The sequence below is a fragment of the Geotrypetes seraphini genome, chromosome 7 (genome assembly GCF_902459505.1).
Source record: "Geotrypetes seraphini chromosome 7, aGeoSer1.1, whole genome shotgun sequence".
NCBI classification, from domain to species: domain Eukaryota; kingdom Metazoa; phylum Chordata; class Amphibia; order Gymnophiona; family Dermophiidae; genus Geotrypetes; species Geotrypetes seraphini.
Genome location: NC_047090.1, coordinates 163,993,286 through 164,008,629, shown reverse-complemented (window position 1 = coordinate 164,008,629; position 15,344 = coordinate 163,993,286). Strand labels below are relative to the sequence as shown.

General features: G+C 49.9%; 1 protein-coding gene across 2 annotated transcripts in view; it reads right to left on the bottom strand.

Moving 5' to 3' along the window:
• Positions 1–1,690, bottom strand: part of DEGS2 (delta 4-desaturase, sphingolipid 2) — a 146,781-nt gene extending 145,091 nt beyond the window's left edge. For both annotated transcript variants that reach the window (XM_033951869.1, XM_033951868.1), the window contains exon 1: positions 1,575–1,690. Coding sequence is in view for 1 of the 2 variants with exons in the window: in XM_033951868.1 (XP_033807759.1) it covers positions 1,575–1,656 (82 nt within the window). In the remaining variant the exon portion in view is untranslated. The remainder of the gene's footprint in view (positions 1–1,574) is intronic.
• Between the last annotated feature and the right edge of the window lie 13,654 nt (positions 1,691–15,344).

Genomic DNA, 15,344 nt, shown 5'->3' with positions numbered 1-15,344 from the left:
TCAGGATTTCCTCAATGAATATGCATTGAAAGCAGTGCATGCACATAGATCTCAGGCATATTCATTGGGGAAATCCTAAAAACCGGATTGGAATATGGCTCTCGAGGACCGGAGTTCCCTTCCCCTGGTCTAGCCACTGGAGCCCTCAAGCTCGCCAAGACTAACGAAAGGACTACTAGAGAAGTCAGTTTTACAGAGGAAAACTACGCAGTTCCCTAAAAGCAAGCAGGTGTTTCAGAATTACATGCACCTTCCCCACACTATAGAAGCCTAAAGCGCAGATCTCTAACCGCAGGTCGCGCAAACCGATCACGCGCAGCATCAACAACCCGTACCAACGCGTGAGGGGACTGGGTAAAATGAGAATCCTGCGGATCTCTACCGCGCGTCCTTAAAATCTGTTTACCTTTGGCGGTGAGCGGGATGTGTGAGGTTCGAGAGAGAGAAAACATTTAGCCCACTTTTTAAAATTGTTGTTGGTACTGGGATGGGGGAAAATATCGTTTTCCTGAACCCCGATCCAGTCTGGCTCTTTTTTTTTTTTTTTTTTTAACTCAAAATGTCCTTTATGAGGATTTCCCCTAACTTCTACTGTTCATTATTCTGCAGCGTCATTTTATCCCCAGACATTCTCGACCCCCCTATCTACATAATATCTTTGCAATCTTGTGATTGGACGGGATCTGCCCCGTTTCTCTACGTGTCTCTCTTTTCGGCTCAGTTCTTCGGGCTTCCTTACTTTCGGGACCACTCTACTGCACGCCCTCCCTTTTGCACCACCGGCGCCCTTAATGCCGTCTACCCGGGGGATCCGCAGATCCCGCGGAATTAAAGCGCACGGCCTTAAAAAGAAAGCGGATGTAGCTTATTCCCCCCTTCCCCCGAAAGTAAGTAGATTTTTAAGGACGTGCGGTACAGATCCGCGGGGTCCTCGTTCTACCCGGTCCCACGTGTGAGCGCACACGAGAATTCCGACGTGATACAATGCAGCAACCCGACTACTACTACCACTTCTATGCGTGGTACATTCTGAAGTTTAATAGTATCAGTAAGTGTGGCTTATCTACTTTTAGGGCTATTGAGAAGTTAAGATTTAAGAAACCTAGAATAAAGTGAAATAAATGACCAAATTGAGACCTAAGGCAGTTGGAATATAGTCTTGGTCGCATTTTTTTTTAGACATTTTAGGGTCAGGCGTAGTTCATTTGCGGTGCTTTCTTTCCCTTTGGAGGATATTCTAAATCTAAACGAAGATAGAGCAACTAATAAAATACACATTGTATTATACAAACAAATCACACTCGAGGGTTTTTTTTTTTTTTTTGCCAGATACCTGCGACCTGGATTGGCCACCTTGAACTGGGCTAGGACCATTGACCTGACCCAATAAGGCTATTCTTATGTTCTTAGGAGATGCACCCCTTCAGGATAAGCAAGAAAAACAGGACGAGTAGGTTAGCACCTGTAGCATCTCTCGGCAAGTGATGCGAACGAACTTAAGGGCAGCATAAATTCGCAGACCTCCCTCTCTACCTGCTTTGATTTTTTTTTTTTTAACCCAAGACGGTTCCTACCTAGTATTTCTTTCCTCCGTTGAGTGTGGGGTTGATCGGTATAAACCCATTCGAAATCCTCTCTGATAACTCGGTTGCCCATCGCTTTACTGCTGGAACCGCCGGCACAGCATCTGTCACACGCCTGTCACCACCAGTGAGGGACAAACGCCCAGGACTGGGCTTTATATAACTTTCGCACACCTAAAGGGGCGTGTCAAGGGGCGCCAGGGACCGGATCGAGCTTAATCATGGGACACCTCGGATCACTGGAACCGCCGCCCACAGGCAAGGGCGCGGGGTGCCTCCAGTCGCGACTAGGTCGGTTGTCGCGACCTAGGAGCGTCCCCCCCCTCTTCGAGGTTTTTGGCAATCCAGAGGTCAACACGCAGGTGCAGGCTTTTCTGAGCCAAGTGGAGAGAGCGCGAAGCCGGACTGGGCTCGCAGATGGCTTACAAATGCAGTCGGAGAAATGGGGAAGGGGTAAAACACGGACCTGACGGACCTCGCGGATCTAAACCCGTACGGCCTTAAAAATCTGAGGTCCGTGTCGGTCCGTGTCCCTGCCGCTTGTAGTTTCTGTCTCTGACAGACCTTGATGAGATTTGAGCGCTGACGGATCCGTCTCAGCATAGGGAGGGAAAAGTGTTAGGATCCGTCAGCGCTAAAAATCTCTTCGAGGTCTGTCAGAGCCAGAGACTAGTGCTGGAGTTTGGAGACTTCTTTTCCCCGCTCTCTTGGCTTCTGCTCTGCCGCTCCAGCACTAGTCTCTGGCTCTGACAGACCTCGAAGAGATTTTTAGCGCTGACGGATCCTAACACTTTTCCCTCCCTATGCTGAGACGGATCCGTCAGCGCTCAAATCTCAATCAAGATCTGTCAGCGACAGAAAGCTACAAGCGGCAGGGACACGGACCGACACGGACCTCAGATTTTTAAGGCCGTACGGGTTTAGATCCGCGAGGTCCGTCAGGTCCGTGTTTTACCCCTTCCCGGAGAAATGAACCTGAAGTTAATTGCATTTTCAGAACTCTGCTTTCATTGGATGATGACGTTGTTTTTGAGTTTGGCTTTCAGTCTGAGTTTCTTTCGTTTAAAACCTACTTGCTTCTGTAAACAAAATTAATTTATAGCAATAACTAAAAAAAGCCTCTGCAATATCTCTTAGAGCAGTGTTTTTCAACCTTTTTACACCCGTGGACCGGCAAACTACTAGGACTAAAATTTAAAAACCCCGTTTACGCCCCATCTCCGCGAGCTCGGTCCCCGCAAACCATCTGATCCCATCTGCACAAGCCGCAATTATGATTTTATATTGAACGTATTTTATTAAAGTATAAAAAGAAACAATATTCTGAACAATTGTGATTTTATAAATACAAATATACAGAGCACGGACCAACAAAACCCCTGTCTCCCCTCCCCTTCACATATATCCCCTCTACTATCAAGAAAACTGAACAAGCCAAGTTATTATAGAATGCTACATAGAAATATCATGCTAACAGAATACTGCAGTCCCCAGTTATGTCTCTAGCAGGATATATAATTCAAATCTGATATATTCTAATGACAAAATAGAAATAAAATTATTTTTTCTACCTTTTGTTGTCTCTGGTTTCTGCTTTCATCTTCTTTTCACTCTTTTCCTTCCAGCATCTGCCCATTCCATCCAATGTCTGCCCTCTCCCCCTTCCATATGTATCTGACTTCTTTCTATGCCCCTCTTCCTTGTCCATCCTCCTCTCTCCTTTTTACATCATTCATTCCAGCTTCACTGCCTTCTTCATTTTTATCTCTCCTACACCAGATCTAGCATCTTTATCCCTCTCTCATTTCTCTGCTGACCCCCTTTCCAGCATCAATGTCTCTACTTTCTCATTCCTCTCTCTCCCCTTTCTCTCATCTGATCTCTCCATTCTACCCTGACCCCCCTCACCTCCTGTAATCTCCCTTCCAGCTGTTTCCTTCCTTTTTTCTTTCTCCCTACCCTCCTTCCTTTTTTTCCTTCTCCCTTCCCTCCTCCCTCTATCCAACATTAACTCTCTTCCCATCCCTTTCCCTCCTCCCTCCCAGCAGCATCTCTCCTTCTTCTCCCTTCCCTCCCCCCTCTATCCAACATTAACTCTCTTCCCGTCCCTTTCCCTCCTCCCCTCCCAGCAGCATCTCTCCTTTTTCTCCCTTCCCTCCTCCCTCTATCCAACAGTAACTATCTTCCCATCCCTTTCCCTCCTCCCCTCCCAGCAGCATCTCTCCTTCTTCTCCCTTCCCTCCTCCCTCTATCCAACAGTAACTCTCTTCCCATCCCTTTCCCTCCTCCCCTCCCAGCAGCATCTCTCCTTCTTCTCCCTTCCCTCCTCCCTCTATCCAACATTAACTCTCTTCCCATACCTTTCCCTCCTCCCCTCCCAGCAGCATCTCTCCTTCTAACTCCCTTCAAGTCCAGTAACAGCTCTCCCTTTTCCAGACCTTCCCAGCCTCCTACAGTGGCTTCCTCCTCTTCCAGCAGCTCTCGGTACTTGCCTGCAGGAAGTTGCCGGTAAATCACTTCCCTGGCAAATTGGAGAGCTGGTGGGAGGGGAGGCAGCCACTGTGAAGGCTCCCCAGGATCTTGTTCGCACACGCTGACCATCTCCCTCTACCTGCATCTGAATCTGCAGCTCTCTCCGGTCTAATCGCAACTTCCCCGCGGCCCTCTTCAGCAACTCGGCAGGGATTCGCATCGTGGTGGTTTGTTGCGGGGAGTTGTGGCTGGCCACTTAGCTGGTTTTACATTCTTCTCCAAGGCCTTGGGGTGGCGTTGCCCGTCTTCGGGTTTCCTGGTGCGTAGACTTCTGGCGGCTATGGCTCGGATTGCGCCGCAGCAACCCGATGCCCGGCGGCCAATATCTCACAACTTGTTGGTGAGGTTGCTTGCGGAGTTGCCGGAGGTGGCTCGGTCCCAATACGAGGAGCTGCTGTTTACTGCTGCTTTTTCGCTAGCGTTTTTCGGAGCCTTCCGCATCGGGGAGCTACTAGTGCATCCAACTGATTCTGTGGGTGTGCGTGGCCTCTTATTGCAGCAAGTGCAGTGTGGTGACAGCTCCGTTAGTTTATATCTTGCCAGATCCAAGACGGACCAGCTGGGCAGGGGCTGTACGGTGGTTTTGCATAAGATAGTGGGCTGTGTTACTTGCCCAGTTACGGCTCTGTGTGCCTATATGGCAGTTCGTCCCCCGTTGGGGTTGGCCTTGTTGTTGCATGAGGACGGCGGGCCCCTTACACGTTATCAATTCTTAGCCGTGCTGCGTCTAGTTTTGCGCCGATGTGGTGAGGACTCGGCGCTATTTGGTACTCATTCATTTCGGATTGGGGCTGCCACTTGCGCCTTTCTGGCTGGGGTGCCGTGTGAAGGGATTCAACGGTTGGGGCGTTGGTCCTCGGGAAGTTACAGGAGTTACATTCGGCCTTACGGGGTGGCACGGGGTTTGGATTGGGGAGGGACCTAGGTTGGGCTGATCAGTTCTGGTTTCCACAGATGGGTACCTTGGTTCTGGGGGAGTGTGTGGCTATAGCTGGTTGGTGCATGCTCAGGACTGACACTTTACTAACCGGGGTTTTGTTTTTAAAATTGGGCTGGGTTTGATTGCTGGGTTTGCCTTGCAGATGCGGTACGGCGACAGCATACGGTGTGGATTGTCGGGCACTCCTTCGTCCACTGGGCGGGAGAGCGTGCCGCGATCCGGCCTGGGGGTCAGCACCTGGGTCTGCAGCACTTGGGCATTCGCGTGTCCTGGTGGGGTCAGCGGGGCATGCGATGGCATCAGCTGTTACCGTTGCTGGCTGACTTCCGTCGTCACCTTCGTCGTCCGGATGTCCTGCTGCTGCATTTGGGTGGTAACGACGTGGATTCCCAGACTGGGAAGCACCTGATTGACTCTATTCTGGGTGATCTTAGGATGGTGTTGGAATGGTTCCCTGGCACGACGCTGCTGTGGTCGGACATTATTCCTCGACCACGCCGGCTGGAGTCCCGGAGATGGACCAGGGGTTTGTGCAAGGTTAACCGTCAGGTTGGGCGCTGGGTGGAGACTAGGGGGGGGGTGCAATTACGACACGACTGGGTGGATGTGTCCTGTTTAGGTTTGTTTGCGAGGGATCGGGTACATTTGTCTGACGTGGGCTGGGATTTGCTGTTGGATGATTTCTCGTCAGGTTGTGAGCGTTGGGCGCTGTCTTAGTCGCAGCTCTGTTCATTGGGGGGGGGGGCCTGTAAGGGTTTACAGGCCCTATGGCGGTATCTCGAGCTACTGGCTGGGCTCATCAGGGGATGAGCGGTGGGCCGGCTGGGAGCCGTGCCTGGTGGGTCAGGTGACCCGGGTTAATGGGGCATGTGGAGGACATGCCACCCCTCAGATCCTTGCTTCATGGCTGGGTCGGGGGCATAACTTGTTTTTACAGTAGCTCGAAATAATTTTGTGTTATAATGTTTATACTGTTTATACATTGATATGTTATTTAACAACCTGTTATGACCAATAAACAAGGCTGCGGCTATTTTTTCACCATAATTAGTGTTAAGTTTTTGTGGGAGAATGTAGGGGAGGGGTAAGGGTTTGAGATATATAGGAAGCGGGCCTATCCAGATTCCGCTGTTATATATAGTGCATTCTTTTCTGACTTCCTCCTTATTATATTTGATCCTTGGTTTTCTAAGGAAAAAGAAGAGTATGACAATACTAAGCCCGAGAGCTAGTCTCAACGGGCGACTCTAACGCGGAGCTGGGAGGCCCGCGGGGGTCGCCTGTCGGTTAGGTGAGAGGGTGGGGGTGTATTTAGGAAGGGCAGTGAGACCGAACGTGGGGAAGGTCTTTCCTATTCTGGGATTGACCTCTGATTGGATGGGTCGCAGCTGGAGGGAAGGTCGGGTAATTCGATAAAGGGAGGGCTCTCGGAGGACCATTAATGGCTTTCGGTCCTCCGAAGCGGATTTGGTCTCCAGCGCAGGCAGCTCTCTTACAGCACCACGTGGCGTTGGAGACAGAGCGTCATTGTTCCTGCTGTGTGCGAGAGCGCTTGGAGCCGGAGGTCCGTGCAGGCATGGCTTGAGGTTCTACCAGTGCTGCCGAGGAGTCCGCAGAGCTGTCTCTGCTTGCCGGCGACTCGTTCAATGAGGACTCGCCGGTGCTGGTGAATGAGCCTGCATGGGGGGGGGAGATTGCTGCCTCCGAGGCGTTTGCGGTCGGCTGCACGTACTGCGATCGCCTTGGAGGTGGTAGGGGAGGTGCCGAATCGTGCGGGCAGTCTGGAGTTGGCCCGCAGAGGCCGGAGTAGGACACCAGAGATCCGGGGGCAGCGTCGGAGACGGCGGAGGTTGTTGGAGGGGATGAGGGGCCCAGCTTGGGGGGAGGTGTCTATTTTTGGAATCTCACCGGTCTTGCAGCAGGAGGGGGAGGAGTGCAGTGAGCAGATTGCTGTAGACTGGCAGGTGGTGCGAGTTGTTTTCCAAAGGGGATGGTGTGTCAGTGGGAGAGGAGGGGGCTGGGGCACGCCCATCTACTTCGGGCACTGGTCCTGGCATGTTGGCTGGTTCTTTGGGTTGGGCGTCACCTTGGGCAGCGGGGCCATGGGGATCTTGGGGACCGGGACACTGGTCTGCGTTTCCGCCCCCATTTTTTGGAGCTGTTCCTCCGCAGACTTGGGGTGTCGGCCGCCCTGGGGGAGGGGTACCCGGGGGTTTTGTGGGGCTTGTGGGCCTGGGGGCAGGGATTGGTCCCTCGGGGCTAATGTACCCTCATGCTGTTCAGGTTGCTTGCCCCTGTCCAGCTTTTTTCCCACAGGACTGCGGACAAGTGGCTCGGACGTCGGCTGCTGCTGGGTCTCATGGCGGGTCGGACGAAGTCCCGCGGATCGGAGTCGACGAGCCTGTGCAGGCAGCTCCCCAGTGTCCAGTTATGGTGGTTGCTGCGGATGGCGCCACTTCCAGAGTGGACGGAGGTGGACACAGACCTGGAGGTGATCAGCTTAAGGGTAACATGGCCCTAGGGGCTGGGACTAGTGGCATGGGTAGAAAAGGGAAGGAGAAGAGTAGATAGGGCCGTTGGGGTAAGGGTTCTTCTTCATCCTCTTCGTCTTCTCTACCATCTTCTTTCTCTTCTTCGTCGTCTTCCTCCGTGGGGTCACCTCGGCGGGAAGCGGGTGCTAGGAATGCGCAGGAGGGTGAGGACCGTGGGGCTCTGGCCCTTTTGGCGCTTTCGGAGCTCTGGGAGAAGGTTCCGTGGTCTCTTCGGCACAAGATTAGAAAGCGTACGTGCGTGGACATTTTCAAGTTGCTGGAGGGCAGAGTGAACCAGCAGAAGAAGAAGAGTAAGAATGAGGGAGTGAAGGCGAAATCAGGTGCGGTCTCCCGTAATGTTTTAAACTGGACGCAAGCGTTCTTGAGGTTGGCCAGTGTCTGGGGGCGAGACGCCCCCAAGATTATGGCCTCCTGCTGGCTTATGCAGACTCCGTGTTAGATGCGTGTCAGCGTTTTGGTGGTTGGGCGTGGCTCAACTACGACGAAGCATTCCGTGATAAAATGGAAGAGAACTGCCACATGTCTTGGGGTATGCAGGACATTAATTTATGGCTAACCCATATGGCAAAACCTGGGGGGGGTGTCCAGTTTGGGTTCTTCGAGTAAGCCAGGAGTTCTGGCCCCCGGCGTTCCTTTTGGCCCACTGGTGGCCCAGGGGCCTGGGGTGGCCCAGGCCTCTGTTGGCAGTTTAACAAATCGGCTTGCTCCTTTACCGACTGTCGCTTTCGGCATGCCTGTTCCTTGTGCGGTCAGGGACATTCGGCTCTCAAGTGCCCCAAGAAGGGAGCTGAGGTGCCTTCGGCCCCTGCTAAGTGAGGTTGGGGTGCGGGGGTTGCCCACTCCGGTCAGGGTGGATGCCATGTGGCCTTGGCTGGACCAATATGGGGATGCGCAAGCAGCAGTGATTTTGGCAGAGGGTTTCAGTGAGGGTTTTGTCATTCCGTGTGCACTTCCATTGGCTAATGTGCAGGCTTCTAACGCCTCTTCCATTTCTCGATTGTGGATGGAGGTACAGTGAAAGTTGCAGGAAGAACTTGAGAAGGCGCGAGTTGTAGGGCCCTTTCAGGAGCGCCCGTTCCCGGTGATGGTGTTATCTCTGCTAGCGATTATTCCAAAGAAGGAGCCTGGCAAGTTTTGCCTGATCCACAACTTGTCCCGGCCTGTTGGGCACTCGGTGAATGATGGCATTCCGCGGGATCTCTGTTCAGTACGCTACATGTCTTTTGATAGTGCATTGCGTCTCGTTCAGCATCTGGGCGGCGGAGCTTTGCTGGCCAAGGTTGACATTGAGTCGGCCTTCTGGTTGTTGCCGGTACATCCGTCCTCGTATCCGTTGTTGGGATTCCGGTTCGAGGGGTCCTTTTATTTTGATCGCTGTTTGCCGATGGGGTGTTCCATATCCTGTGCCTTCTTTGAGTTATTCAGTTCCTTTTTATACTGGGTTATGGTTCAGTGAGCGGGGAGGGATTCTGTGGTTCACTACCTGGATGTTTTTCTTTTTGTCGGGGCGGCGGGCTCCGGTGATTGTTGATGGTTAAAATCCACTTTTGAGGGCATGGCTGCTGAATTTGGTGTGCCGTTGGCGGCTGACAAATCTGAAGGGCTTACTACTTGTCTCACCTTCCTGGGGATTGAGATCGACTCGGTTGCGATGGTCACTCGGCTGCCACAGGGGAAGGTGCGGCAGTTGTTGGACTTGATCTCGCTGGTGCGGGTTTCCCGTAAACCTACTTTGAGGGTGGTGCAGTCTTTGCTGAGGTCTCTTAACTTCGCCTGTCGGGTCCTGCCTTTTCGCGTCGACTAGCTGCGGCGACATTGGGTGTCCGCAATCGCAGACATTTTGTCCGTATTACAGCGGGGATCTGGGCGGATTTACGCATGTGGTCTTTGTTTCTCGAGCACTTTAATGGGTCACTCCTGATACAGCAACCCAATGTATCTAATTGGGATCTTGAGCTACAATCAGATGCGGCTGGTGGTATAGGTTTCGAGCTCTATTGTCAGGGAGATTGGTGTGCAGTGGCGTGGCCAGGGAGTTGGGGGCAGGCAGGCTTTACTCATAACGTGACCCTGCTGGAGCTTTTTCCCGTTGGTGGCCGGATAGATTGCGGAATCGACGGGTAATATTTTGGTGTGAAAATTTTACTGTTCCCTCTAAGCTGAGCAGGTGTCCTCCAGCTGCATTGCTACCACTAGGGGGTGGAATATTTTCAGTCGCTAAGGACAGGTATGTTCCCTGGAGTCCTGCAGAACTTGCCTGTCCCTCACAATTGAAAAATGTGACAGTAAAACAGCACCCTCTATTGGTGAGACTGTGGGTGGAGGACTCCTGCTCAGCTTAGAGGGAACACTCGCAGGTTGTTAATCGACAGGCTGCTAAATGTTTGTGTGTGAATGCAGTGATGTGGGAACTTGTTTTACGCTGTTTGCGTCTTAACTTGTTTCTTCGGGCGCGCCAAGTTCCGGGGATTCAGAACAGGCTTGCTGATGCTCTCTCTCGCTTCCAATTCTTACAGTTTCGTCAGCTGGCTCCAGCAGCGAAGATAGAGGGATCACTGATGCCCGATCATTTGTGGAGCCTGGTGGTGAGCAGATCTGGTGGTTGTTGCGGCAGTCCGTAGCACCGTCCACTTGGACCCGTTACAATCACAGTTTCACAACGGTGTTTGCCTTTCTTCGTTCACGGGGTTGGGTCCCCAGACCGGTTTCGGAGGTCCTGCTAGCAGACTTCCTAGCTGACTCGCATCTGGCGGACTATTCCCGAAGTGCGGCGGCTGGTCACTTGGCTGGCTTTGCATTTTTTTGTAAGGCTTTCGGTTGGCCTTGCCCGTCGTCGGGATTTTTGCCTCGCCGGCTGCTGGTTGCCTGGGATCGGGTGGCTCCGTGGCTGCCGGACTCTTGGTTAGCGATCTCTCATGCGCTGTTAGTGCGTCTCATTGGGGTATTGCCGATGGTGACACGTTCTGGTTTCGAAGCATGTTTGTTCTGTGCGGCTTTCTCCTTGGCCTTCTTCGGGGCCCTGCGGGTTGGGGAGCTGCTTGTCCACCCATCGGATGTTCTGGGCCAGCGAGGTCTTCTCCGCAGTCAGGTGCATGTGGACAGGAGTACGGTGTGTTTATTCATTTCTCGGTCTAAGACGGACCAGCTAGGCAGGGGGCGCACGTTAGTCCTACATCAGGTAGTGGGCTGTGCATCATGCCCCGTCCGTTCTCTGGACACCTTTATGGCAGTTCATCCTAGCCCGGACTTAGCTTTGTTGGAGCACGAGGATGGTACTCGTCTCTCTCGATACCATGTTTTGGCTGTGGAGAGGTGCCAGCACATTACAGCACGCATTCTTTCCGCATTGGGGCCGCTACCAGTGCGTTCGCAGCAGGGGTGCCTGCGGCGGTTATTCAACACCTGGGACGATGATCGTCGGAGGCTTATCGCAGTTACATTCGTCCATAGGGTTCAGGTCGGGGGAGGATCCTAGACGGGTGGGTTTTGTTCGTTGGGGAGCTCATGGGTAGGTGTCGGGCGTGGGGTGGGGTGGATGTGATTTTCGGGTAGGTGTGTGCATGGCTGGGTGTGGGAGCGCTGGGTCACTGCATGGTTGCTCCTTACTAACCTTTTGGTTTTGATGATGTTGGCTTGATTGCTGAGTTTTGCTTTGCAGATGCTGTGCGGTGTGTCCTGTCGGTCTGGATCATTGGGCACTCCTTCGTCCATTGGGCTGGGGAGCGTGCAGTTGTCCGACCATGTGGTCAGCATTTGGGCCTTCGTCCTTGCGAAGCATACGTCTCTTGGTGGGGACAGAGGGGCATGCGTTGGCATTAGCTGCTTCCATTTCTGGAGGACCATTGGCGTCGTTCTCGGCGTCCGGACCTTTTGTTATTTCACCTTGGGGTTAATGATATCGATTCGCTTAGTGGCAAATGTTTAATTGATACTATCATCAGCGATCTGGGGGTGATTCAGGGGTGGTTTCCGGGTGCCCGACTGGTTTGGTCCAATATTATTCCACGACCGAAACGGTTGGAATCCCGCAGGTGGACCAGGGGGCTCGCTAAGGTGAATCGCCAGATTGGCCGATGGGTTGAAGCCCGAGGCGGGGTGCAGATTAGACACGATTGGGTCTTGTTCGGGATTGTTTTATAGGGATCGAGTGCATCTCTCGGACATTGGGTGGGATCTGTTGTTAGACTATTTTGCATCCTGTTGTGAGCGTGTTAGCCCCTTAGCCGCAGCTCTGTTCATTGGAGTGGGCCTGTAACGAGTTACAGGCCTGTGGCGGTATCCTGAGCTACTGGCTGCTGGGCTCATCAAGGGATGAGTGGTGGATCGGCTGGGAGCCGTGCCTGGTGGGTCAGATGACCCAGGACAATGGGGCATGTGGGGACATGCCACCCCTTGGACCCTTGCTTAGACGGCGGGGTCAGGGGCCTTTTTTACATCTGTGATGGTAGCTCGGGATCTGGGGCACAATGGTGATACCATTGTGTTGGTTTAATTCAATAATATGTTATTTAATGCTGTTTGCAAGATGTTTATTTAAGATATGTTAATATGTTATTTAAATATGTTTATTTTCAATAAACAGGGCTGCGGCCAGGTTTTACCACACAGGTTTCATTGTCTTCTTGGGTTTGGTTGGTGGTATGAGGAGTTGGGGTGGAAGTCTTGCTTTGGGGGGAAGCGGGCCGCTCCAGGTTCCGGTTATTCCACTGCTTTTTCCTTCAGTCCTGAAGTGCTTCCCCTGTCAGATGGAGTGTCATATAGCCTCATAGCCTGAAGGTGATATGCCAGTCATTCTGAATTTAATTTTAACAACATAATCCAATTAGCCAGATTATAGAAAGATAGATGTATTATAGAAAGTAACAGGATTACTTACAGGGTGGGGTGTGTAGGCAACAAGTTAAGTTTGTTTCACAGTTTTAATTTTCAAAATTTTTAGCAACACTTTATTGAATAAAGATAACAGTACACACACAAAAAATGACAAAACATATATGCTGAATCATCAAATAAAACAAATATAAGTATTCAGCATCCATTAATAAAGCAATTTTATCCATTAAACATTTTAATTAAAAACATGCGACAAACAGGGAAAAATGTAAATGTACAAAAAGATGAACAAGAAACAGCATCTCAAACTGTTCCATCACCCTAAAAATAATAATAGCTTTATTTATATCCCATCATACCTATTCAGTTCAAGACGGTATACAGTATTGCCGCAAGCAAAGTGATTACAATGTGTAGGAGATCTATAAGTACAGGGTTGTAGCTTATACATGAGTATCGTTTTATAGCCGACTGCCATCTTAACATGATTTGAAAATTCTGTGACCGAGTGCAGTAATGTGAGTACGGTTACTTTGTTTTTCTTCAGTTCTTGGGAGCTTAATACATTTTCTAATTTTGTTCTCAATTTTACAGTGAGCCTTGATTTTTGAGTGTCCTGGTGGCCCTGACGCAGCGGATGGTCTTTTTAATAAAATTCCCGCGAAACGCTGGCCGCGTCGGCAAACAAACACCGGTGACTATATTTCCCTGTAAAGACAAGTCAGCTGCAAAGCTAAGTCGCTTTTCTGGTCTAAGTTTTTCATATCCTGGCTTGCACTTACACAATGTAACCCTGTAGGGGTTGTATTTATAGCTTCATTTAAATGCTTTTTGAAAAATTTTCTAAAAAAATTCATGTGTGTTGGCCAATGATTGGAGCAGGAGCAATTTCACTACGCAGATTATCCTCAGTTTGTGATTGGCACTACTGTGCGTAGGCTCCGATTCTGAGGCCATAGCCCTTCAAATTTGTTGGGCTAATAACACTGATGTGTATTGCTGGCCATTAGCAGTATTTAGGTTTGCTTTCTACTATATTTGTTGTAGAGTCAGACAAATTGGAACCAATTGGGGGTTTCAAAGTGGTTCCAGGACATGTCAGCAGGAATCATGTCGGAGTGGGGAGGTGAGATAGAGAGAGGGTAGTGGTGGTGGTGGGGGTGGGGGGGGGGAGTTTTGGAAGGAAGCTCTGAGTAAGATAATTTTTGTCTGGTAGTGGGATGCGAAGAGCTCTGCAGTAGGTAGTTGGTTGGAGGGGGATCTTTTATGATGGTTAACTTCAAATAGCTTATTTATTAATTTGAAGAGTTCTTTACTGTTGGTTGTGGGTGAGCCTATTTTGTTTGAATAATATGCGCAATCTTTTGTACTCGTGTATCTTAGCTCTCCCTATTGCTTTATCCTTATCCAACTTTGTTTTGCTCCAAGTTCTTTCTAGTTGGCGTGCCTTTCATTTTAGTGTTGTCAGTTCTGTGTCATACCAACCATCTATAATGCGTCTTCTCTTTCTGCCTTTCTTTAGCAGTGCTATTTTGTTCAGGATCTGGCTGCTAGTGTTGTTCCAGTTTACGGCAAAATTCCTACCTGTGTCGAGGTTGGGTGTTGTTCAAAGTGTGACCAGAACTCGGTGGGATTGAGGGAAGGTCTGAAGGTTGTGATCAAGGCGTCCCTTCAGTGTTTAACTGATGTGTTTGAGTTTGAATAGCTCCAGAGTAGTTGAAAGTTGGCGAGCAGGTGGTCTGACTAGATAGTGTTGGTCCAAGTTTTGTTTGTAAGGGCGATGGGTGAGGGAGTTGGGTCTTTGGACGAGAAGGAGATTAGGTCTAGGTGGTGGCCTTTTTGGTGGGTACTGGTATTGGGGGGATGGTGAATCCAGGGAGTATAGGAAGAGAATAGCTCTTTGACTGGCGGGGGGCGGGGGGGGGGGGGAGTCCAGTCGTCCAGTCGTAGCATTCTAGATGGAGGTTTATGTCGCCCAATAGGAGATTGTATTTGTTTTTGGAGGTATTTAGAAAGAGAAATTTGAAGAAGTCTTGGCTGGCTTTGTTCAATTTGTTGGGTGTGATGTAGTCAGGAGATTAGGGAGTCCTTCTTTTTAGAGATTGCAAGTAAGGATTTCTAGGTCATCTGTAGATTTGGAATCTATAATCTGGAAGTTGAAGTGGTCTCTAAGGATGATGGCTAGTCCGCCCTCTCTTTTGAAGTTCCTGGAGAGAGGGATGATTTTGTAGCCACTGGGTAGGAAGTCATTGATAATTATGTCATTATCTGAAATGAGGAAGGGCAAGAGACTTGTTGCCGTTCAGGCCCCTATCTTGTGTTTGGACTACTGTGGAACATCTTTCAAGTATACCCTTGTACCAAGACTAAGATATTTTTCACATCACCGGAGTTATAATTGCACACCACTGGTGTTATCGCACATCAGCACTTTAGTTTTCGACTGGATTTTGAACTTGGGATTGATTTGGTTTTGCCTTTCTAAAAGATGGCTGGGCCGCTCACCTGCTATGTTGAGTTCATTGGACTTTGCAGCTAAGTCATTTTCTGCTTATTTTTTGTTTACTGTGTCCATGAATAGAGCATATCCTTGCGCTATCTTTATATTTGCACCTGTATCTGTTTTCATATATGTTTTTTAATTGTGTGTATGTATGTGTTTTAAATGTTTTGATGCTTTTTTGACCATTAGAATTAAATTAAGTTAATAAAGTATTTAAGGTGTTTATAAATATGATGATTTTTGTACATTACACTCATACTTTGAGATGTTATTAATTGGATTTTTTTCATAAGGGATTCTTTATTTTCAATATATTTGTTATTTTTGAATTTCCTTTTGCTTTTTTAGTATCTCTCAGTTTTATTAGGGATTATCTGAAATGAGCTAGGTCTCGGTTAGGA